We start from the raw sequence: 21,682 nt of genomic DNA, 5'->3' as shown, positions 1-21,682 counted from the left end.
CGGTTGGAAAACCATCCGGCACAGAGACACATGAACAGATGAGAGCAGACCCCGCCAACATCTATTTGGAAAATGATGACGTATTGCCACTACCACAATCTGCATTGTAAAGACTAAGAGCATCCACAATGGAATAATCAAAATCATAGAGTTGCTTTTGTCAAAAAAATGCTCATAGTGGTATAACCAAAACTTAACTATTCATCAAATTTTGGCTCTTGGATAATCAAAACTAGAAACCTTTTTTATCAATAACCAAACACCCCCACGACCCCCCCGCTCTCTCTCATATTTTTAAAAGAAGTTTTTGTTTTTTTGCAAAAACAGTAAACTGTTTTTTATTAAATATTTTTAAAATTGTCTTCTTCTTTTTTTCGAAAAGTGTTTTTTTTCAAAATTAAAGTTCTCAAAAAATTATTTTCTATTTCTAATAACCTGTTTTTATTAATTTGAAAACTGTTTTTAAAAAAATATTTTATGTGGTGACAATTTTTAGATTTTTATAGGTTGAAAATGTGATGTAGCAAGTTTTGATTATTCAATTTTGATTATGGACATCTAGCAACTTCTTAAATGGATAACCAAAAGGTGATGTGCCAACTTTTGATAATTCCATTGCGGATGCTCTAAGGAGACCCCAAGTGATTGAGACATAGAGCTCGGTTTGGTTTGGTTATGCTCTAAGGAGAGGATTTTACCCCGTTTTCATACACGCTGCAATTTTTTTCGTAGCAGGGGACGGGTTATCAAGAAAGAAGATGATATTATTATTAGAGTTAGAAAAGCAGCATCATTTCCGAATTATATAGAGGGAATCAGAACATCCCACTAGATCCGTTAGTTTGGGATCGGCTTCTCTCAAGTCCATTTAGGGCGTCCAATCGTCATTGTGGCTCTTTCAGCGACAACACTGTAAGATCTTAGCTCAAGTATATAGACCATTCATCAGAAGAAAAAAGAAAACTGAATCAGATTGAACCGACAGTAATCACCATCATATGCTAGTAGTACAGTCGGCTGCTGCAAACATTGCAACAAACATGATAACGCAATGACGCAATGCAAACTGCATTTCTTCATCAATTACTTCACCAAATTGACAAGCGTCATTATTTTGGATCTCCGACATTGAATTAAGACATGAATAACGGTCTTTACAGCAGTTAGAGTCAACCACAATATGCTCAATCAATCTGAAGTATTTTGCACTTAATAAGAGCTACATACAAATATTTAGATGAGAAGACTTCGGTACTTTTTTCCTCTTGACTAAACTCTTCATTCCCACAAAACCCACCACAATGCAAGAGGATTGCAAAAGCTTTTCCCACAGAGAACCTCACTCCCCTTCGCTCAAAATCGGGACAATGAGCGGTTTCATCTGAGCAAGATACACAATTGCCCACCTACACCAAGCAAAGAAAATATGTAATGAAATAAAGTTGAATGAGAAATCATTGCAGTACAATAACCTGTTCATGACTCAAACCTGCATCAACTAGAAAGGGAAACCAGACATGTAGAATCTACTTAGAGAACTTACTTTTGTAAGAGAGAAAAAAATTGAATAGTCAAATCCACGCAGTTCAATCAAATTGGAATTCCACCTTACCAAACACACTTAGGAAATAGGAATCCAACCCACATAGGCAAACGGATATAATTGCGCGGTTCAATATTAACATTCAACAAAGACTACTTGCCAATTAGTTGAAACATTGAGCTTCAACCATAGCGAGTTCAATTAATAGTTAGGAAGAAGCAAAGTTGGCTTAGAGAGAATATTGGCTGTTGTACTAGGAAGTGAAAGGAAGACGTGAAAATAGAGGATGAGAGCTCGTGCAAGGGAAGAACAAGGGACAACTGACCAAAGCAGAGACAAAGTTGGAACAACGAAAGAAGCTTTGGTGCACAAACATGGAGAACGACATAGAAACGGACATTTTTCCTGCAGCCTGTAAGTTGATCTGAAGCAAAGAAAAGGACAAGAAGATGATGGGTTGCTGAAGTGAAGCTAGACAGAAAGATTGATTGCCAGAGTGATGACAACATTAAGTTCGCCAAAGTGATAAATGTTGCTTGAGAAGTTAAGTAGATGGCAAGGGAACACATCACACAGGAAGGGGATGGAGAATCTCTCTCCTTCTATGCGTGTGAGCCTGTATGTGTTATTATGAGAGAATGTTTAATGATCATTCCCTACATCATGAAGTGCAATGGCCATTCCTAGAAATGGTGACGCTGAGCATTCCAGTGGAATTATCATTACAATTTAGCTTTGTCATACAAATCACATGAATGGAGATGGAACCCAAGAACAGGTGTTTCCAAACTATTCCCCCGCGAATTGAGAAGAATCTCAGCACCAATCTCTCATCCATTATTCTGGACATCAGGGGACCTTTCTGATAGATTAAGAGTTATTTTTCTTTAATACACACTATTAGCTATGGGATTGGTTCTGATTGTTTCATTTTCTAGAGTATGACTTGTACATGTGTACGCTCTCTACATCCACTCAATTTTCAACAGTTAGTCACACCACAACTACTAACATGACTTCACACAAGGTACACTAGGTTTGTAAAATAGAAGGGCCTAAGTTTAGTATGAGGCTTTTAAACCTAATAAGCATTTTATAGAGGTTGGCTATTGAAGAACAGTTTTTTGTGTCTGTTGCCTCCTCTTCTCCTGTCTCATTGTTCTCTTCTATCTTCCCTCTTCTTCCTTCTCCTCTATACCTGCCTTTGTCTACACAAATTTAACTCTCCTCTTTGGCTCTCAACTTTTCTTCCCTACCACTATTAAAATATGTCTCTTTCTTGCCACTGTTACCTCCCCTTCTCTGTCATTGGTTTCAGTTCACTGTACTCTAACTTCCCTTTCACTTCCTTTCCCTGCACTGTTCCGTTTAGTATTCGTTGTTGGATGTTGATTCTTTGAGTTAACAGGTAGTGTTATAATTGACAAGGATAGCTTTTTTTATACTCCTATTCTTGAAGATTTGTTGTCTATGGCACTACCGTGGGACCGTTTCCCTCTCTTACCTTCCTTGGATAGCTTTTCCCCTTAAACGACTTAGTCCTTAACCAGTTGCTTCAATCCTCTTTGTTTGGTACCATCTGAGCCAGAACTTTTGTTTCATGGGTGAACGAAAGTGGTGAACTACATGACTTGCCAATAAACAGTTAATAGTGATTGTACAAAGTGGTTTACTTTAATCTGTGACTGTGTGAATAATGTGGTAGTTGTAGTCTTCATTATTTCCGTTCTTTGAATGTGGGAATTTGGCCACTATTTTTTTACAGATGTCAACATACCATCGTAATGCATATCTCATGATCCTGGGGCTGCAATAACTATCAATCCTTACCTGGCCCCTCTGTTTACACACCCACGCACTTTGGTCTAGTCTCTATTACTTGGTATCTCCATCTACCATTTGATGAAATGCTTATCTATATATCACTCCCCAAAAGTGTCTGTGACCATGAAACTTTGGTGTACCCAATAGTTTCCTTGAAAGACATTTCTTGCAGAACCTTACCGGACAGAGCATATATGCAGAAATAAAGCATGTTCCATTGTCATAAAATGAAAGAAAGGTGATACTCCTGGAATTTCTTTCAAAAGAATACCATTCAGCTTAAAATCAAACTTACATCATCCAACAACAAACTGTTGCAGTAACGACCAACGTCAGGTGGAGCCTGCAAAATAAGGAAAAAGAGAAATTCCTCAAATACAACGTTGTGCTGAAACGGTGAAACCTGCATCAAATGGTTCTAACTTCTAAGTAGCCATACACAATAGACATTATGAAGCCCATTCCCAGTTCTACTCATCTTCACACAAATTGCAAGAAAACCTAAACCTTTGCCAGCTCAAATTACATACAGACAATACAACATCACAATGCATGCATTAAAAAGTATGACAAACAGTTACTAGCATATTCAATACCTTGATTCTAACATACAAAAAGATTGGACGCCAGACCGAAAAATAGGTTTCTGCTAGGTGATTCTAAATGCACTAGGTGAAAACACAGTCACCCAAAACCAAATTACAGCCTTCTCCATTTGGACAGATCCAATCTGATCAGAACACTAGGAGGAAATTTAGATTGACCAATGAACATCCACAGAAAATAAAGTGCTTACCTTTAATCCAACTGACTTTGGATGCCGTGATACGGAAGAATTTGGGCTTACTAAATCTAAGTGAACAGGTAGCCCAGCGCAATAGATACATAAGATACGATTCATGTGGCCGACCCCAACCCCAATTGATTGGGACATAGGGCTTGGTTTGGTTTGGTTTTACCTGTAATCCATCTAGGCAACTAAAACTACCCTTTGGTTTGCTACGGATGAATTGAAACAAGCAAATCCAAAACACCCACAAAAAAAAAAAAACGGACATTGAAAAGCAAAACGTACAGATTTGTAGAAGGCCCTCTGTTGAAGCAGATTCTGGTACACAGAGAAGCAATGATTCCAACAACGGAAAAAATTAGGCTTGTCACCATAAACCCCATCGTTAATTTGATATCGCCAATGGAAGCAATGAAAATTTCTGCAAAGGAAATACCAAGTTCAAATTGGATCTTAACTGAAGAAAGGTAAATTATGATCCGATCTACGAAATCAACGACTATATATGAAACCCTAATCGCCTATATATATAGGAACCTTGATCGCCGGCGATTGGTCGGCGGTGAGGCGAAAAGCGTGTGGGGATTCGACTTCGATTTCGTAAATTAGACCAACCTTAATAACCGAGCCTATGTGGCTAGAACGATTGTAGATGCGGGCTTATACACCAACCCAGTTATTTGAGTTTGTGATCGAAATCAATTTCGAACAAGTTACTATCCACATTAATAGGATTATGGTGTATAAAAAATTTTAAATTATTTGAGATCAGCTCGTGTTCGATTTGATTTGAACTCATTCAAATTAAAAAGGCGAAGGATATGTTAGGGTCGGGCGGATCCGGGCTAACCCCGATTTTTAAAAAATTATTAATATGACATCCAATTTTGATTGTTATTATTAGTGAAATAAATGCTTAAAATCCCAATGATTTTTGTTTTCATTTAATAAAAAGATGTTATTTTATATTCTCGTTTTGCAATTTCTTGTATACAATAAAAAAAAAAAAAAGCATGTGACTTTGGTTATAGCCTAAAGAAAAAAAAAATGATTCGAACACCTTGAGTGCATTGAGCTAGAATAATTATATTAAGTTAGAATAATTTCAATGTACAAATACATTATATTGAAAAGAAAAGATTCTACGCTATAGTAATAAAATAACACATTAAATAAAAATATACTCCTATCTATCAAGTCGGCCCAGACCAAAAATTATGGCTCCGCTACTACTACTCGGGTCAGCCAGCTCGGCAAATCCATTGCAAGCTGTCCTTGGGGTCTATTATCTTTCCGTGATTTGACGGTCTAAAACGTTCATTTTATAAGTCCTATCATTTTCATCATTCCCACAAAATTCGAATTGATTAATTACCGGTCCCTCCATCAGTCCTCATATCATTTCTGGTTCTACTTTTCAAACGTGGATGGGTAAACAATCGATCCAAAACATAAGATCACAATGAAAAAAACAAGGGAAAATGACGGCTCAGAACATATTTTGATAATTAATATCCGCTAAGTACATACTGAAAACATTTGTTAATGCTGAAAATGTCTTTAGAGGATATTAATTATTAAACACGTCATTGGCCGTCATTTTCCCATGAAACAATGTGTATATATGTTCAACTCACTATTGCCGAACTTGGCTTTGATCTGCTTTACAGTATGTGTAGTATGTAGTATGTTCTAGACAGCAAGAGAATACACGTGCAAAGAGAAATATCTTGATCAGATAACAAAAGGAAAGACGCATCATCAAACCATGCCCCCAAATCAAAATCGGAAGGCATTAGATAAGATGAGATTCAAATCATGATGTATCGAACTATGCCCCCAGATCAAAATCGCCCCCAGATCAAAATCGAAACGCATCATGTAGGACAAGAGATTCGAATCATGATGTAATAAGGAGCCACAATAATTAACGGCACAATACTCTTCAACAGGTACAACTCTTCCGTATGAAGCAAACAAAATCAAATAAAATAAGTCTAGAGTACAATCCCAAAACATAAAATTTCAGCAGAAACCAAGTAATAATCCTAATAATAAGCTCAATAAATAAAGTATATAAAACTCTCAACATCTCCTTTTAAGATATTCACAAAGAGAAAAAGAATAAGAAGAATAAATCTCCTGTCTTCAAAATTCAAGAACTGTCTTCATAACATTAAAAATGTCAGTAATACAAGTTTGGAACAACTAAAAGTCTCGGCATACAATTCTTGTCGCTGCTGCCGCTTAGCACCGCTGATAGACCGAAAAAAGAACAGAAAAGGAAAAAGGAAAAAAAAAAGAAAAGGGGATAACTCACCCCATAATGCGATGAAGATGCTGAATTCAACATGGACTTCCTGTAAACGGTAAAGTGAAAATCTCTGAATATTTTCAAGTGAGAAGGATATGGGGAAGGAAGGGGGGCACGACTCTCCTAAGACCTCAGAATCTGAAGCTGGGATCAACATCCATTGCCCAAGCAAACTTTGCCAGAAGAGACTTGTTGAAAATCTGCATAACTATACAGGTTAATATGCAAAACATGACTAAACTCAAGAACAGAAAATTTCAAAAAAGCCAAAAAATATTCACTAAAATGTTCACCTTCTCGATTGGAACTTCATGCCGCTTGCACCAAGCGACTGAGATCCTAGGATCAAGGTAGTTGATCTTTGACGTACCCAATGCAACTGTTTTCAAATCTTCTTTGGTCTCCTTATCCCTCTCCATTTTCTCTATCCTTGCAGTGGTTTGAGCAATCTTCCTTTCCCACCTGCACAGTTGATTTATCATTAGCTCTAGTGAAGCAAGATTTCCTCACATTGTAATTATTGTATCGGGTGCATTACGCTTCAGGGTTCAGGTTCTTCTTTGGCTTCCCATCAGCACCCTTCAGCGGGGGCTTCCCTTTCTTTGCTAGCGCCAAATCCTTTTTAAGCCCATCTAGGAGGCCCTACGGAAAATATATAACAAAACAAGGTTAGGCAACAAACATGGAAATGCAACACGTCCTCTAAATTTAATAAGAAAGTTCACCGGCACAATAAATCCCTCCCAGGCAATGAAGCAAACGCACGTAGAAATAGAAGGGGAGGAGACATTTAGCTATAGACACATGTACGCGTGGTGACCGTGTAAATCTTCAATATTTCAACGAAATGGTAGCTCAAACTCTTTTAAATGGTAAAAAATGTCTTACCAGAAAAGCACAAAGTAAAGTATCATTCTAACATATGCACTGTTAAGCTTTTCCATCAAAAGGTACAACATTGCCCACTACCTTTAATTCTTCAATCTTTTCATTCAACTTCGTCATTTGTGCAGAATGGGACTTTGAGACAGTACGTTGATGATTACAAATAATCGCAACCTACAAAAGACAACAGAATTCAATTTGCCACAAAAGCACACTATAAGTACCTCAACTTAATGTTGCTATCACTATGAAATATTTACCTCCTTGTTTGCATGCTGATAAACCACAACTTTCTCAGTAACATCTCCACCCCTAGTTCCATCACTCAACTGTCAACAGCCACAACAGATTTAGAAAACAAGATATCTTAGCAGACAACTGATGTGAATATACCATAAAAACAGCAGCTGACAAAGAATTCAGAAGAAAGCAAATAAATCCTCAATTAAAAAAACACTTTTTACACCTCAAATCAAGTAAAACCATTTTTTTTTAAAATTATTAACAAAATGTATGATGCCCCTGCAACTGACAATGTTATATTTTTCATGGATTACATGGTTCAGACTTCAGACTAACAAAACCTCCCCCTCATAAATAGCCTCCATCCATGAAATATATTTACCAAAACTGCAAACTTCACAACTAGCACATGAAAGAGCCACCACATGCTTGTTCCCTAATTAAAAGGAGAGAAACAAGGAAATTGAAGAGATGTATAGATAGTAAATATCCTAGTAGCGGAGGCAAAAAATTAGGATAAAGATTGGGTAAATATCCCTGTTTTGCCTCTTACCTGCTTATCCAAAGTGATAGATGCATTATATGTACGGAAGACTTTTGCAGTGAGGCCAGGCATGAGCTCCTTCAAATGAGCATTCAGTTTACTGGTATCCAGCTTGTCAAAAAGATCATCAGTACCATCTTTTCCTGTAAACAATATGAAGAACATAATCACATGTCCTAATCAAGAAATGAACCCACAAATATGCCATCCACTTACCAGTTCGGAACTGCTGAATCGCCTTGAACACAGGAGTTTCAACCTCGACCAAATTTTGGTATCTAATTGAATCTTTTCCAAGGAAGTCAAACTGGAAATTGGAAAAGAAATGGAGTTAGTATCAATTGCAATTAATGAACATTGCCAAATGTTTCTAATAGCTTCAAATTATTCCAGGAACTTATTTTAGTTTCACAGCCTGAAGTCGGTTTTCATCCACTTAAAATGTAATATCCCATATTGTATAAATATTGTATTTCAACAAAAAGAAAAAGAAAAAGAAAAAGAAATTGAGGGTTAATGATGAATTAAATGGACTAGTTTGTCACTAGTAAGCTTTTGGACTTTAGTTAAGAGAAACGTGTAACCATGGAAAGAATTTAGCATCCTAGCTGTAGCAATTTTGTAAGCTTATACATGCATGGGTTTTCACGTGGCTTTGGCCTGCTCAATATCACATCTACAGGATTGAGTAAGTATTCTTCTTTAAGAGTTAGTGAGCTGTAAGGTATTTTGAGAGGAAAACCGAGAGAAGAAATGATCGGCGAAGGAATCTAACGTTGTTATGGGATCCGAGTGAGGGTGAGTGTGAGATACATATTTCTTGTACAATATTAATGTTGGGTTCTTATTGGTTGAATTATGTGCGGTGACTATATGTCGTGGACCTGTTTGGTATGAGACGAGGTGACAAGGCTAATAAGCTATGCCAAAAGACAAGTTGGCCAATGGGCTGTGGTGAGGCTAGTGAGGTGGTACGTCACCCGTCATATACTGAGGAGGACCGGATATGTGGTTTCTTTTATGTGGAAGGTGTTATAATTGAGGTTGGTGTTAATACGTGGTGGTTGATATTGTGCAGTTATTTTAGTATTGATATTGTACACGTTATTATGTCTCACACACTCCTGGGATTCTTTTGGACTCCAGCTTGCAAGTTGGTTAGCGGGTCAGGTGCCGGTGGTGCGAGCTTGTCTGAGTCGTTGCGAGAGTGGGTTGTTGTTTATTTACTTTAGAGATAGTTGTAAATTATATAGTTTTTGGAATAAAAGACAGATTGTGGTCTTTTTAATATCATAGTGCTTGAGGATCCGGGTTGTTACATAAAACCTAAGTCACAACAGAATAATGGCAACCTATCAACTTCCTCCACAGCAAAGTCCCACCCTTTGCTAAGGTTTGAAGCTGTTGTTTGGAAAGTGATCAAAGTGTATAGGGTGTTAATTAACTCAACACAATCTACTCTTATTTATATAATGGGATATCATAACATAAGACTACATTAACCAATGTGGGACTAATAATATTCTAACACCCCCCTCAAGATGGAGAATAGATCACAAAGTCCAAACTTGTTGCATAACAACTCTAACCGTGGTTTGAACAATGACTTAGAAAACACATCTACCAATTGCGCGCCTGTAGTCATTAAAGGAGCAGCAATCACACCACCCGCACAAGATGATAGTCAACTTCAATGTGTTTAGTTCTCTCAATGGTTTAGGGTTAGGGTAGGTTTCTTAAATTTTACTTATGATCACATCATTCACAAAAGTATTCCAACAAAAAGCGTTTCGTCTATGAAATTAATAAACCATTATGTCACACCAAAAAGAAAGATTTTTTTCAGTTGTAACAAGAGTCTACTATTTTGCTTAACACTCCCGACGTGTATTGCGACTTTGCGAGTGTCCAAGAGTGTCTCCGGAAAATGTTCCAAAGTGTCCTCGAAGTGTTGAAACCAAAAAAGTTAAGAAAAATAGGACACTTCGGTTTTAGTGTCGGACACGTCTGGAAACGTGTCCGAAAAGGGCTAGTCACCAATATGTGGCCTCCGACGAATTGTCCATGCTAAATAACTACTCATTATACCTTCAAATGACTGGGAGGTACTGGTTCTACATTTTCTACTTTCAATGTGCAGCAACCAACGGTATCGGCTTCATCATCATCCTGCAAGAGGCCAAAAGAGTTACTGGGATAATGTCTCAACCAATAGTTTCTTTTTTCTAGTTTTGTATCTATCACTTGCCATGCAAGATTGGGGATAACCTATTACACATGCACATGCATGCATGCAGTTGAGAATCCTAGAGCCATGCATGCGTGTGTGTGTGTGTGTATAACACAGTTAGCATCTGCAACAAAATGTGCATCACTGTATTTCCTCCACAGCAAAAGGCTTTCCAACTAAACTCAAGAGATCTGTCCAAAGCTACCTGCTCTAGGATTCTCAACTCTATCGTTTCACCAAGAGAGAGAAGAAAAAGGGTCCTACATGGAAAAGAGAAAAATAAAACCATAAACAGGAAAGAAGACATTTACGCACATCATACCTTCTCATTACCTGCCCTGAGAGCTAGACGATCAATAAGATAGGTAGCAACCGCTATTTGCCGCTTTGTGATGTCCTTACTTGTAAAATCTTTCTTATAAGCTGTTCTGATGCCTTCTATGTAATCCTACAATAAAATAACGAGTTACAGCCAAGGACAGGAAGTTCCCTACCACAAAAGATAACGGCATTCATCAGATGGTCATTGGTGAAAATTTGTATAAAGTACCTTCAACAGCCTCGCTTTCTCATATTTCTCCTTGTCACTCAGACCTTTCAAGGAACTGCTAGGTGCCAAGAACACGTATTTGAATTCTTTGAGATTGATTGGATCATGCCAATAAGCTAGCCATGTAACTGTATTGTCATGCCGTACTTCTTTCCAGCTGCAAAGATTAAATACCCATGAAGTTAATTTGTTACAAAGAGCACATCTTAAACAGATAAGACTTTTTTTTCCAATTAGATTGTGGCAGGAACAACCACCTTTCACCAGGAATAGGACATTCTGGAATTGGGGCGTTCTTTCCAATATTTATAGTAATGTCACGAGGCCGAATGCGTTTTTTCAGCTTTCCCATCTAAATGACAAAATCAAAAGGTCAACAGCAAGTTCTCAATGAAAATTTGATAACATGGAAATTCTTCCAGGTACAGCTGCAACATAAAGCATTCCAGCTTGGTCAATCACAAATAATTCATCCTTGGCAGGAAACGGGGAAAAAAAAACTAGAACCTTTGGATGATCTCCGCGGCCTCGGAACAGCCCAGGTGGCTCAACTCTAAAGTTTCCAACCTGCAGTTTGAGAAATAATCAGATTCTACTCATACGCATAGAGTAATGAAAACTTCATGAAAAGCAACTGCAACATGTCACAACTTGATATGCCATGAGGATAGAATGGGAAACCCACTGCTGGGAATAAGAAAATTGTGTCACTTTTCCAAAGTGTTCTGATTTCTCATCAGTTGTCTTTGGGAAAAAGGAAGATTTAACTACTATTCGCCCATATGTTTCCATGTACTTTAATGCTCTAGGATTCCCATTCGTGTGGACTCCCGCCTTGACAGAAGGAACAAGTCTCGGCAGGAAGTTCCTTACATATCTTAATTCCAGGCTTCCAGCCATCCAAACATGGCCTCGTGGCTTAAAATAAGGCTTAAAGGGAAAAAATGAGGGACTTCTTGTCATAAAAAAATAGGAATACACATACTGGTATGAGGAATAGGAGAAAGAAATAAACGCATAATCACTAATTACACGAAATACGGATTCCACCACTAAAGGGGAAGTGAAATGGTAGAACAAAAGCACACCACTAAGCATAATCCAATTTTTGCTGCTGATCAGAAAAAAATTCCAATTTTTTTCTTGCTTATATCAGTTTCAAGTGCAAAATAGCCGAGACGGTTATCTTGAGAGGTTCAAATCAAACAACAGTTTAGCACCTAAGTAAACACTAAACAATCATCTGAACTGAACCTTTCTGATTAAAAATATAAGCGATGGTCAAAGCAATTTTTTACCAAGGATTTATTGTCCAATTACTACATACTAAATAACAAGTAGCTCCACTGGCATGGCTAACTTGCTCATTCCATTTCTTTCAAACCATTTCCACAGCAACATCTAACTTCGGAAACGAAAAACAAGTGTGGAGACAAAAAGTAGTGGAAGGGGGTGGCATAAAGGAAAATATGCGATTACTACACCACGTCTTCTACATTAATGGTGAGTCGGTGACAACATCAACTAAAATCCACTGATGTGGAGTAAAAATACTACTGCTTTTCCATTTTAACATGTAAATACACTCATTTTCACACAAAAAAACACACAGAGAGACACAAATCCCAAAGCATGATACACAAAACAAAGCCAGGGGTAACCTTCTCTTTGACACCATCAACAACAGCCCACATGTACTTCTCTTCTAGTTTCAGTTTCTCTTCTTTCAAGGCCTTCTTCTCCTGCACACACAACGGTCTCAAATTCACATATTTAAAATTAACAAATACCAGTCAAAATAATTTAAGTGGATGACACACTATAGCATATCACCACATAAGTACCAAGAATAACTATAATGCAAAACAGTGTGATCATAAATTCTCAATCCACCTTAAAGCAATGGTGTATTAGGGAGCAGGGTGTTGTCCTAGGTGTCACTATCTTGCAAGTCGCAGAGAACAACTACTAGTACAGATATTATAGCAAATTCATGGGAAATTGCAATAAACAGGATCTTCAAGATAAATGACAAATAAATATTCTTGTGTATCGGGATGACGAATGCTTGATTGCAAATTATTACCAAAATAGTGTGAAAACACAGGAGGATGAACCTATTGATCTCTGATGATAGGTTACCTGATCTTGTTTTCTCCATTAAGTAAACTTTCCACTCTAATCTCATCTTTGTACCGTTTTACTTCTATGTTGTGGAAATGATTGTTATACTTCATATCAGGGGATCAAACTATACAATGGAAGTAGAGTCTATAGAGATTAAGGCGTCAAGTTCACTACTAAGTACAGTCATATTCTTCGTTAAAGCCTAAAGCATAGTGCACTCCAGAATGTAACAGATATTAAATGACAAAGTTAAGACAAAAACTAGTAAAAAGTTTTATACGTGGCGAAATTCATAAAACAACTAATTAGGTTGAGTTCGAATCTGGTTTCGGATAACAAATGCAGTGTTGTTATGCGATTTAACCTACTTCTGTGCTCATTTGCTTCTTCTTCTCCTTTTCCTTCTGATGCCATTCATATATTGGGGTAAAATCACAATCTTCCAATCTCTGAATTACATGGTTTCTCCCAAGAATTTTCTTCCAATCATTCATAAAATTTATTTTGAAGTCATCTTTGGTCATATACTCAGTATCTAACATCACTGCACACATTGTTGCCACCTGCAAAATAGATACACAAGTAGAAGAATGAGTACAAGAACCTTGAGAATGAATGCAAGACAGTGAAAGCCTAACGTGATGTGCAAAAAAAATATAAAAGCTAAAGCTATACATCATGAGAGAGAGAGAGAGAGAGAGAGAGAGAGAGAGAGAGAGAGAGAGAGAGAGAAAACCTCCTCTTGTTCAGGAGTCAAATTAACGGGCTGCCCCTTGTAAAGCATCTTAACCCCGTGAGGCTTGTATGGAGGCGGGAAAATAACACCATTGTGAACCAAAGTAGTCCACTTCTGCCCTTCACCAGATCCAGGGGAAACCGTTGACGACTTAGAGTATTTTGAATCCTTCACACCTTTCTTGGCCTTCTTGCTTGTTTTCTTGAATGATGAAGATGAAACAACTTTGCTAACTTTTTGTTTAGTGGAAGATGATTTATTACCTGAAGCAGCTGGCTTCTTCAATCTCTGAGAAATAGGAATATTATCATCATCTTCATCGTCAGCCTTCGATTCTACTTTCATACTTACATTCTTACTGACATTTGGCGAGAATCCCTCAGAAAGCTTTGGCCTTTTAATAGAAGATTGACTCGAAGATTTGACGTCACCAAGAGGTCTCTTATTCAGAGCTGGGGAAGATTTTTTAAGTTGGTTAGCTTTGACTGTAGAGCCATTTTGCTGAATTTTTGGTGCGATTGGTTTATTATCATCATAACCAGAGGACTTGCTTGTAGATGGTCCGGCAACCGACTTCATCTGGAACCTTGATGACAAAGGCATTTCATCGTCCAAGTCTTCATGTTTGACTTTTTGAAATGATGGTGAGACCACACTAGAATTGTTTGGCTTTCTGTCAGCATTGTTGGAGTTTCCCTTCGGTAGTCCAGTAGTGAGTCTAAAACTCAGTGGTTTATCATCTTCCGAATCCTCCGAATCACTACATGGTTCAGAAGGCTTTTCCTCCTTAATAGAAGCAGTGGGATTATGTTGAGATGCCCGTTTTGAATGATCAGCAACTGAAGTTGACGTTTTTGAATTTTGAACTGGCGTCCGTATCAATGATGCCTTGGCATTAGTAGTTGGGGCTTTCGGACTTGCTGAAGGAGATTTCACTGGGGATGGCTTTGTGGATGGAACTGCCTTACCCTTCTGGGAAATGGAGTTCTGACCGTTAGGAGAACGCATTTCAGAGACGTGCTTCCCTGATGTTCCATCATGCTTTTGAGACGATGGCTTCTTTGTTGCTGAGTTCAACAAACTTTGCTTTGATGCAGTGTTACTGCGCTTGAAAACTAAGGGCATCTCATCATCATCGTCATCAATGTCATTCATCATTTTCGGTGTCACACAAGCCTCAACTGCCATTTTCCCCTTGGCATGTATATCGCACCAATGTCTGCAGACATTATCATCGTCATTTTACAATTTAGCAAAAGGGAACGAAAACAAATATTAATAGGACCAACGAGACTTAGGAGAGCAGTTTCACATGCATATGCTTCTGCAAGTTAATGAACTTTCAAACCATGACCAACGGTAATGAAATTTTACATGTACACAATTGAAACTGCAGTTTCGACCTAGAGATAGGCTCTCTTTTTTTGTTTCTTTTTGCCAAACGATAGGATGTTAGTATGTTAGTTAAGTTAGATTACTACAAGGGTTCTTTGATCGAACCCAGAAACGACCAACTGAGCTAGAACCCCTGGTCACCTAGACCTAGATATACATGTCAAGTGATCAAATATTGGTGGGTGGGGGGAGGTCTAAATGAGATGGCATGTTATAGTTAAAAGTGAGATCAAATCATCTAGGTTAACTAACCTAATAGCTAAAGTTCAGAACGAAACAGCTGAAAAGTAATGAGAAACATCACATTATTTCCAGAAGCATCACAAGAACTAATCCCTCAAGCTGGTGATAAGTCCCAGCATCAGAAAAATAGCTAACCAGTTCAGAAGTACATCAACACACCGTAATTTTTTTCTTTCTATCCAGCTATATCTTCAGGTACCAAACACGCCCAAATATGTACGGAAACCCTAATCCGGGTTTTAAAAAGAAAATAAGAAAAAAGACGAGCACTTTCTTGCGTTACAAACCCTAGAATCCAATTGCAAGTTTCATAAACGCAATAAAAAAGGAAAGCAATTATAGATATACGCACGCAGGAACACATGCAACATAAATACATATATGTAGAGAGAGGGGGACAGAGAGAGATTACCAGAACGAGAGAGAGGAAGGGGCGGATCTGTGAGTAAGGAATGAACCAGATGACGGTTTAGAGAGAGAGAGAGAAGAGGGGGTGGGGGGGGGGGGGGGGGGGGGGGGGGAGGGAGAGAGCTAGGGTAAGCAGATGGAGTCTTGAAGGAATACAGAATCCAGAGAGAGGAGAAGTGATGAGATGAGATGATAGATATAGGGCGAAGTTTTTCTGTATCTATCTCTGTCTCTCTTTTCTGTGTCGTTGAGCCTTCGAGGTACCGCTACGCCGAGCTAGACCGGACCTGACCTGACCCCAGGGAGACGCCACCGCTGTTTTCGTACCTAAAAACTTGTGTGTGTGTGTGGTTAGGTTAGGTTATGGACTTTGGTTAAGGTTAGAGTCGACCCTGTCCCGATTTATTTAGCCCTAATTTTCAAAAATAAATAAATACTCTCACCATTCCTAAATAAATGTCCGGCCTGCAAATTTGGACATTTTTTTCCAATATTTTGAACCAAAAATGCATGTTTTTAAAGGCCTAGATTTGCCGGCCATACATTTATCTAAGGTACCGGTGGAGTACGGAGAAAAATGTCTTCTTCTTCTATTTTGTCTTTATACAATTCTTTTTCGTATTTTTAATTTTGCGTTAAGTTTTTGTAGATTATGAATTTTAGCCAAGTATTTTTGAAAATATCCAATATAAAATGAAAAAAATTCAGCTAATTAGGGTTGATAAACGAGTCAAGCGCGAAAACTTATTGTTCAAATTTTGATTTGGGAATTTAAGGAGCTTCAAAATTAGGTTCGAATTTAGCTTGTTATGGAGGTAAGTCGGTCTTAAACGAGCTTTTGATTGAGCTTATTTCAATTAGCTGGAAGTTTTTTATGCATCGTGAATCGAACAAGTTGAGTGTTAGATTTCGAGCTTCAAAAATGTTTAAGGTTTGGTCTATTTGTGCAGCAAATAGATTTTGATCGCTTGTAGTAATAAACAAATGCAAACAGGAACACGAACAATTTGATTCATTCATCAACTTTTAATTTTCAGTAATCCTTCTTTGAAAATCTTGGTTCCGCCACAGACTATTTGTTACGATCCTAATGTCTCACATCGGCTAAGTATGGGCTTAGCCATGTGCATATAAGCTTTTGGACACCCTCTTCTTGTAAGTCGGTTTTCAATGGTGGGTTCTACCCAAAGGTTTTCATTGTATCAAAGCTAGCCGCCACGTCGAATATGGCGTGTGGTGGTATGTTACGATCTTAATGTCCCACATTAGTTAAGTATGGACTTGGCCATGTGCATATAAACTCCTGGATATCCTCTCCTTGTAAGCTAGTTTTTGAGGGTGAGTTCTACCTAATGATTTGTATCATATATATATATATATATATATATATATATATATATATATATATATATATATATATATATATTATTTTTTTTAAGTTAGGCAAATTATAAATGCCCTTGCATTTAATTGGGTGATTGATGCTTTTACACCCCTGCACGTTTCTTCTTTCCTGGTAACAAGTTTTTAATTGGGTGATTTTAAATGTTGTATTTTCTCAATATTGCTCTTGAGCAAAGTTCATGGCACAATATCCTTGCAATCACCCAAAATTTAGTATGGGTTGCAATGCTACGCTCAGTGGCGTACAACTTTATAACACAATTCTATCTAGAGTTCAATGCACATAGGTCTATATACACTGAATGGTTGCAAACACAATTGTTTCTGAAGTTATATTTTAAAATTGCCAATTTTTCTAACAATTAATTCTGGTGAGTTTTTAATCATGAGAAGTTATCAGCAAATAACAGATTACATGTCAAATCTTGAACGGGTTCATTAGTTGGAAACTCACGACAACACAATAAACAATAAACCCAATACCCAAAATTTGAAATTCTTCCAAAATCTTTTGAATAGGTGTAATAAAAAGAAAGAAAGAGTACGTAGGTGATAAAATTCAAGAGGGCACACGTACTGGGCCTCAATTGGCTTGGCTCTTGGGTATAACCAGAAGTTGACTCCGTTGTAAATTTTAGGAGTCTGAAGTTAATCAAGATGAAAGTGCAAGCAAGCCGGAACACTCAATGAAAAGTCCAAAAAATCAATGCCACGATGGAACCATTTTTATGATTTTGGTGAATAGCAATGCGCTACCCAACTTTTGACCCTCTTCTATCACAAGTAAGAATCATCCAAATTCTAATGGAAGCACCTCATAAAATTTTCACAAATTAAGACAAGGTTTCTCTTTGTGAAGTCCATAAACCATTTGAACTCCTCAATGAGTTTCACATCCGCACCACCCTCTGTTATAGGCGGAAAAAATAGCCAAAAACTAGTAGCCACCACGAAACCCACCGTCGACGGCCCCGCCACCGCCCAATGCAACCGCCTCCTGCCGGGGGCCGCCCTGTTCACGACCTGCTCCGCCACCACACACGCCCCGTGAAGCACGAAAAACCCAGTCATCTCCCACGTGGGACTCGCACGCGTGACGTAGTAGAACAGTAGCTCGTGCATTAGACCGGATACGATAAAAGTCGCCATGACGGCTGGCAGCTGGGCTACTTCCCTGCCCAGCGCGCCCTCCAAAGCTGACCGGACGGGATTGTACACGGTGTATCGCAGGTTGTTTGTCACCATGAGGTTCCACCTCCTCCCCCAGAAATCCTGGAGTGACGTGGCCAGGTACGGCTCGTTCGACGGCGGCTCCAGCTCAAGCCCCACGGCGGCCCGAGCTGCCATATTGGCGATAGAGATAAGTACATCCACCATTAAGAAAACCATACAACAATACAGTACTAGTACAATCTTGGGATGGATTCTCTCTCTATAATCAAACAAAGCACCCATTAGTAGAGAGAGAATCACGGTTTCAGCGGCCAAATTCAGAGGCAGTTTAGTGGGTAATTTGGAGGGTGGATCAGGAGGGCAATTTTGGGATTTTTCTGGGTTTGTGATTTTGATGGGTAGAGAAGCCAGGGTGATGAAAAGGGGCAGGGATTTTGGTGGGTTTGATGAGAGTGGACCGAGATCGAAGGCGAAGAGGAGGAGCTTGAAATTAGCCAGCCAGGTGATGAAGAAGGCGGTGACGGAGGTGGGGAAGGCGTAGGTGAAGCGGAGAGGGAGGATGGTGAAGAGAGAGAAGATTGGGAGGAGAGAGAGGAATCTGTATTTGCCTTTGGGAATCTTTGAAGAGACGAAGTAGCAGAAACAGAGAGATGATAGGATTGACAGGAGTACCTCAACCAAGTTCTTGATTTCACCTTCCATTTTCAATCAAGTTCTTGATTTCACCTCCTTAAAACAGCCGCCTCTCAGCTTTAGCTCGGTGTTGGCTCTGTTCGGTCTTCTTTCTCTTTGATTTCGGTTTTTCTCTTCTTTTTTGGTGCCAATTTGTTGTAATTGTCATTAGAATGCCCTATTGTTTGGGAAAATTTATAGAGATTCCAATATGTGATGTGGGTCAAAAGGAATATATGGTGGTGGGCTGGTTTGTGGAATCCTCATCCATTAGACAATCTGGAAAGAGAGAGAGAGAGCCAGTAATTCCTAGTTTTCATTTGAAATCTAAAAAGGTCATTTTTTCAAAAAAATTTGGAGATTATTAGGAGCCCATGCCACCTAAAAAGAAATACTAGTGCTTTTCCTATTTGAAAAAGAAAAAACAAAGGTCCTGTTCTGCTAAGGTTCTTATTTTTTAAATACTTACTTTTCGTTTTACGAGACAAGTCATTCTCTTACAATACATCATTTTTAATTTTAAAAAAATAAGTATTTTTCTTAACGGAACTGGGCCTAAATAATGCTTCTTTATGATCACTTCACGAATAAAAATAAACAGAATTTTGCATTATATTTTTCACGTGTAATACAAGAGTTTCTTTTCTTTATAGTCAGTATTTATGGGCCGACTAGTTCGGCGTTGAATTTCAACGTCAACTAATAAAGAACCCAATTAATATAAAGATAAGACCCGCGAAAGCTGACCATTTTTTTTTATAGTAAATACCTGACATAAGATTATATTGAGAGATTAGATACTTCCACTTTATCTTCTGTCTCTCCATTTCTTCAGATCAGAGATTTCACACCAACGGTTCATTTTAACTTTGAAAACAATTGATATCTAACCTACTACAGTACTAAGTCGGGTTTTATTAGTCAGGTCCAGCTTTCGCATTAATATCACCTTAAACAAGTCAACAAATTACACTTGCCAATGCCGCTAGACGCTAGTCACAGACGTGGATTTTAGCCATTCTGGTAGTTTTCCTTGGCGTCCAGGAGGGAGGTTTGATATTCGAGTCAATGAAGAGACGTCGATCCTTCTTTGATTGTTAACCCACTAATCTTCATCTAACCTTCCCACTGATGTATACAACGTTGACAAAAAAAAAGAAAAGATTCTAGTCAATTAATCAATTAGGGTTAGCTCAGTTGGGCTACTCTTGAACACTTCCAAAGGGGAGGTCAGGGGTTAATATTCTTATTGAAAGCAAAAAAATTACTATTATTTTCCTAAATGGCTGTTCTTTGTTTAATTATTTTGTCCCCTTTACAGCTCGTTTGGATTTAGCAATTTCAGGGGAAAAGAAAGGGGAAGGAGGGAGAACTCAATCTCTCCTCCGCTTGGATGATCCACAAGGCGAGAGAGGGTGAGGAAGGGCGGGAGACGAGAGCCCCCTCAAAGCCTGTTTTTGTTTCTCACCACTTTTGGCGTGATTCCGTGAGAAAGGAGAAGAGAGAGGCGAGTGGGGAGCGTGGGTGAGAGTAGATCTCACTCGCTCAACTTCCGGCAGCGCGTGCGAGCTACAATGGCCTCTTTTCATCGTCGGACTAGTGGCATGCGGTCGCCGGAGAAGAGAGAGAAGAGTTCCAGGTCGCCAAAGAAGAGAGAAGAGAGTTCCAAGTCGCCGGAGATGGGAGTGAAAGTTTGATTTCTCACATGTATTTGGATGGAAACCACATCCCTTTCTTTTCTTTTCTCACTAATAAAGGAGACCAATCCCCTTTCTCACCTGTGCAGCCAAAGGGGCTGTTAATGAGGCTACTATTTGAACTTAGCGTGAGTCTGTGACTGAATTTATGTGGGGCTCCTATATGAACTACTGGAAAGATCATAGCAAAAAAGTCTAAGACCTAACAAAAGAAGTAAACCTTAAGCGTCTGTAATTCTCATATTTGTATTTTTCACCGCGTTTAATTAAAACAAATACCTCGAGTCTATTGGATCTTATTTTACCGAAATTAGGTATATTCATAGAAGGAGATGTATTTCCCATTTCTTTTGCAATTTTATATCCGCAAATTACGGCCCGTTCCGCTAAGGTGATGTATTGTGAAAATAACCTGTCTCGCAGCACGGGAAATGAGTACTTGAAAAAAAAGGTCTAAATTTCTCAACAATTTTTGATTTCATCAATTTTCTTTGTCATATTTCAGTTGCAGAACCAATTATAAGAATGAACGCAAGCAATGATACATAATAGCATTGCCTGACGGCGGTTTCACTGTTGGGTGAACCGGATCTAGCCTAACGGCGTTGGGAGGAGTTCTTGCTGTTGGAGGCCGTGGGCGGTTGTGGGGTGGAGGGGTGGCGTAGACTTGGGTGTTGTAGGTGGTTGTAGCTCTGTTTCTATCTAACGTTTTGTTTGTTGCAGGTTTCTCCAAAAATCGATCGACATAGTAGTTGGGTGGTCGGAGATGGTGGTGCTGTCTGGGTCATAGCCGAGGTCATGGTCCTCGACAGAAGGGTGTTGCTGATCGTCTTTTGCGTGCTGATTTCGGCCGGCGATCATCCAGTGGTGCTCTGACGGCGACGAGGGCAGTTTTGGTGAGACT

The 21,682-nt window shown here is 38.7% G+C and overlaps 3 protein-coding genes across 7 annotated transcripts; all 3 read right to left on the bottom strand.

Annotated features, from left to right (window-relative positions):
- Positions 1 to 1,109: 1,109 nt before the first annotated feature.
- Positions 1,110 to 4,925, bottom strand: LOC131322609 (V-type proton ATPase subunit e2). Of its 5 annotated transcripts, none has more exons than XM_058353986.1 (5): positions 4,773 to 4,925; positions 4,443 to 4,578; positions 3,663 to 3,710; positions 1,869 to 1,967; positions 1,110 to 1,406 (listed from the first exon to the last, which is right to left on the bottom strand). In XM_058353986.1, the coding sequence occupies exons 2-5, from the start codon at positions 4,538 to 4,540 to the stop codon at positions 1,340 to 1,342; spliced, it is 312 nt and encodes a 103-aa protein (XP_058209969.1). In that variant the 5' UTR covers positions 4,541 to 4,578; positions 4,773 to 4,925; the 3' UTR covers positions 1,110 to 1,339. The 5 variants fall into 5 exon arrangements, with proteins under 5 accessions (XP_058209969.1, XP_058209968.1, XP_058209967.1 ...); XM_058353985.1 differs by having other exon boundaries at positions 4,679 to 4,893; XM_058353984.1 differs by having other exon boundaries at positions 4,695 to 4,883.
- Positions 4,926 to 6,200: 1,275 nt separating this feature from the next.
- On the bottom strand, positions 6,201 to 16,178 carry LOC131322139 (DNA topoisomerase 1 alpha). Its single transcript, XM_058353329.1, has 16 exons — positions 15,837 to 16,178; positions 13,787 to 15,005; positions 13,419 to 13,613; positions 12,585 to 12,665; positions 11,431 to 11,490; positions 11,181 to 11,275; positions 10,924 to 11,080; positions 10,696 to 10,821; positions 10,232 to 10,312; positions 8,360 to 8,450; positions 8,153 to 8,286; positions 7,617 to 7,685; positions 7,441 to 7,530; positions 7,010 to 7,113; positions 6,765 to 6,933; positions 6,201 to 6,671 (listed from the first exon to the last, which is right to left on the bottom strand). The coding sequence occupies exons 2-16, from the start codon at positions 14,972 to 14,974 to the stop codon at positions 6,603 to 6,605; spliced, it is 2,709 nt and encodes a 902-aa protein (XP_058209312.1). The 5' UTR covers positions 14,975 to 15,005; positions 15,837 to 16,178; the 3' UTR covers positions 6,201 to 6,602.
- Positions 16,179 to 17,936: 1,758 nt separating this feature from the next.
- Positions 17,937 to 19,708, bottom strand: LOC131323222 (probable long-chain-alcohol O-fatty-acyltransferase 5). The gene has a single exon (XM_058354914.1). The coding sequence runs from the start codon at positions 19,109 to 19,111 to the stop codon at positions 18,038 to 18,040; it is 1,074 nt and encodes a 357-aa protein (XP_058210897.1). The 5' UTR covers positions 19,112 to 19,708; the 3' UTR covers positions 17,937 to 18,037.
- Between the last annotated feature and the right edge of the window lie 1,974 nt (positions 19,709 to 21,682).

The sequence above is a fragment of the Rhododendron vialii genome, chromosome 4a, assembly GCF_030253575.1.
Source record: "Rhododendron vialii isolate Sample 1 chromosome 4a, ASM3025357v1".
In the NCBI taxonomy this organism is placed as follows: domain Eukaryota; kingdom Viridiplantae; phylum Streptophyta; class Magnoliopsida; order Ericales; family Ericaceae; genus Rhododendron; species Rhododendron vialii.
This window is presented reverse-complemented; position numbering and strand designations above follow the sequence as displayed.

Bases quoted from the DNA above. Each gene is read 5' to 3' on its own strand.
- LOC131322609 (XM_058353986.1), bottom strand. From the start codon at position 4,540: ATGGGGTTTATGGTGACAAGCCTAATTTTTTCCGTTGTTGGAATCATT. The intron at 1,968-3,662 runs GTAAGTTTGATT...TCTTTGCTTCAG, and splicing joins ACAGTTTGTTGTTGGATGAT to ATCAACTTACAGGCTGCAGG. The intron at 1,407-1,868 runs GTCAGTTGTCCC...TGCTTGGTGTAG, and splicing joins CCAACTTTGTCTCTGCTTTG to GTGGGCAATTGTGTATCTTG.
- LOC131322139 (XM_058353329.1), bottom strand. From the start codon at position 14,974: ATGGCAGTTGAGGCTTGTGTGACACCGAAAATGATGAATGACATTGAT. The intron at 11,491-12,584 runs GTTACCCCTGGC...CTCAAACTGCAG, and splicing joins TTGATGGTGTCAAAGAGAAG to GTTGGAAACTTTAGAGTTGA. The intron at 8,287-8,359 runs GTAAGTGGATGG...TATTGTTTACAG, and splicing joins GATTCAGCAGTTCCGAACTG to GAAAAGATGGTACTGATGAT.
- LOC131323222 (XM_058354914.1), bottom strand. From the start codon at position 19,111: ATGGAAGGTGAAATCAAGAACTTGGTTGAGGTACTCCTGTCAATCCTA.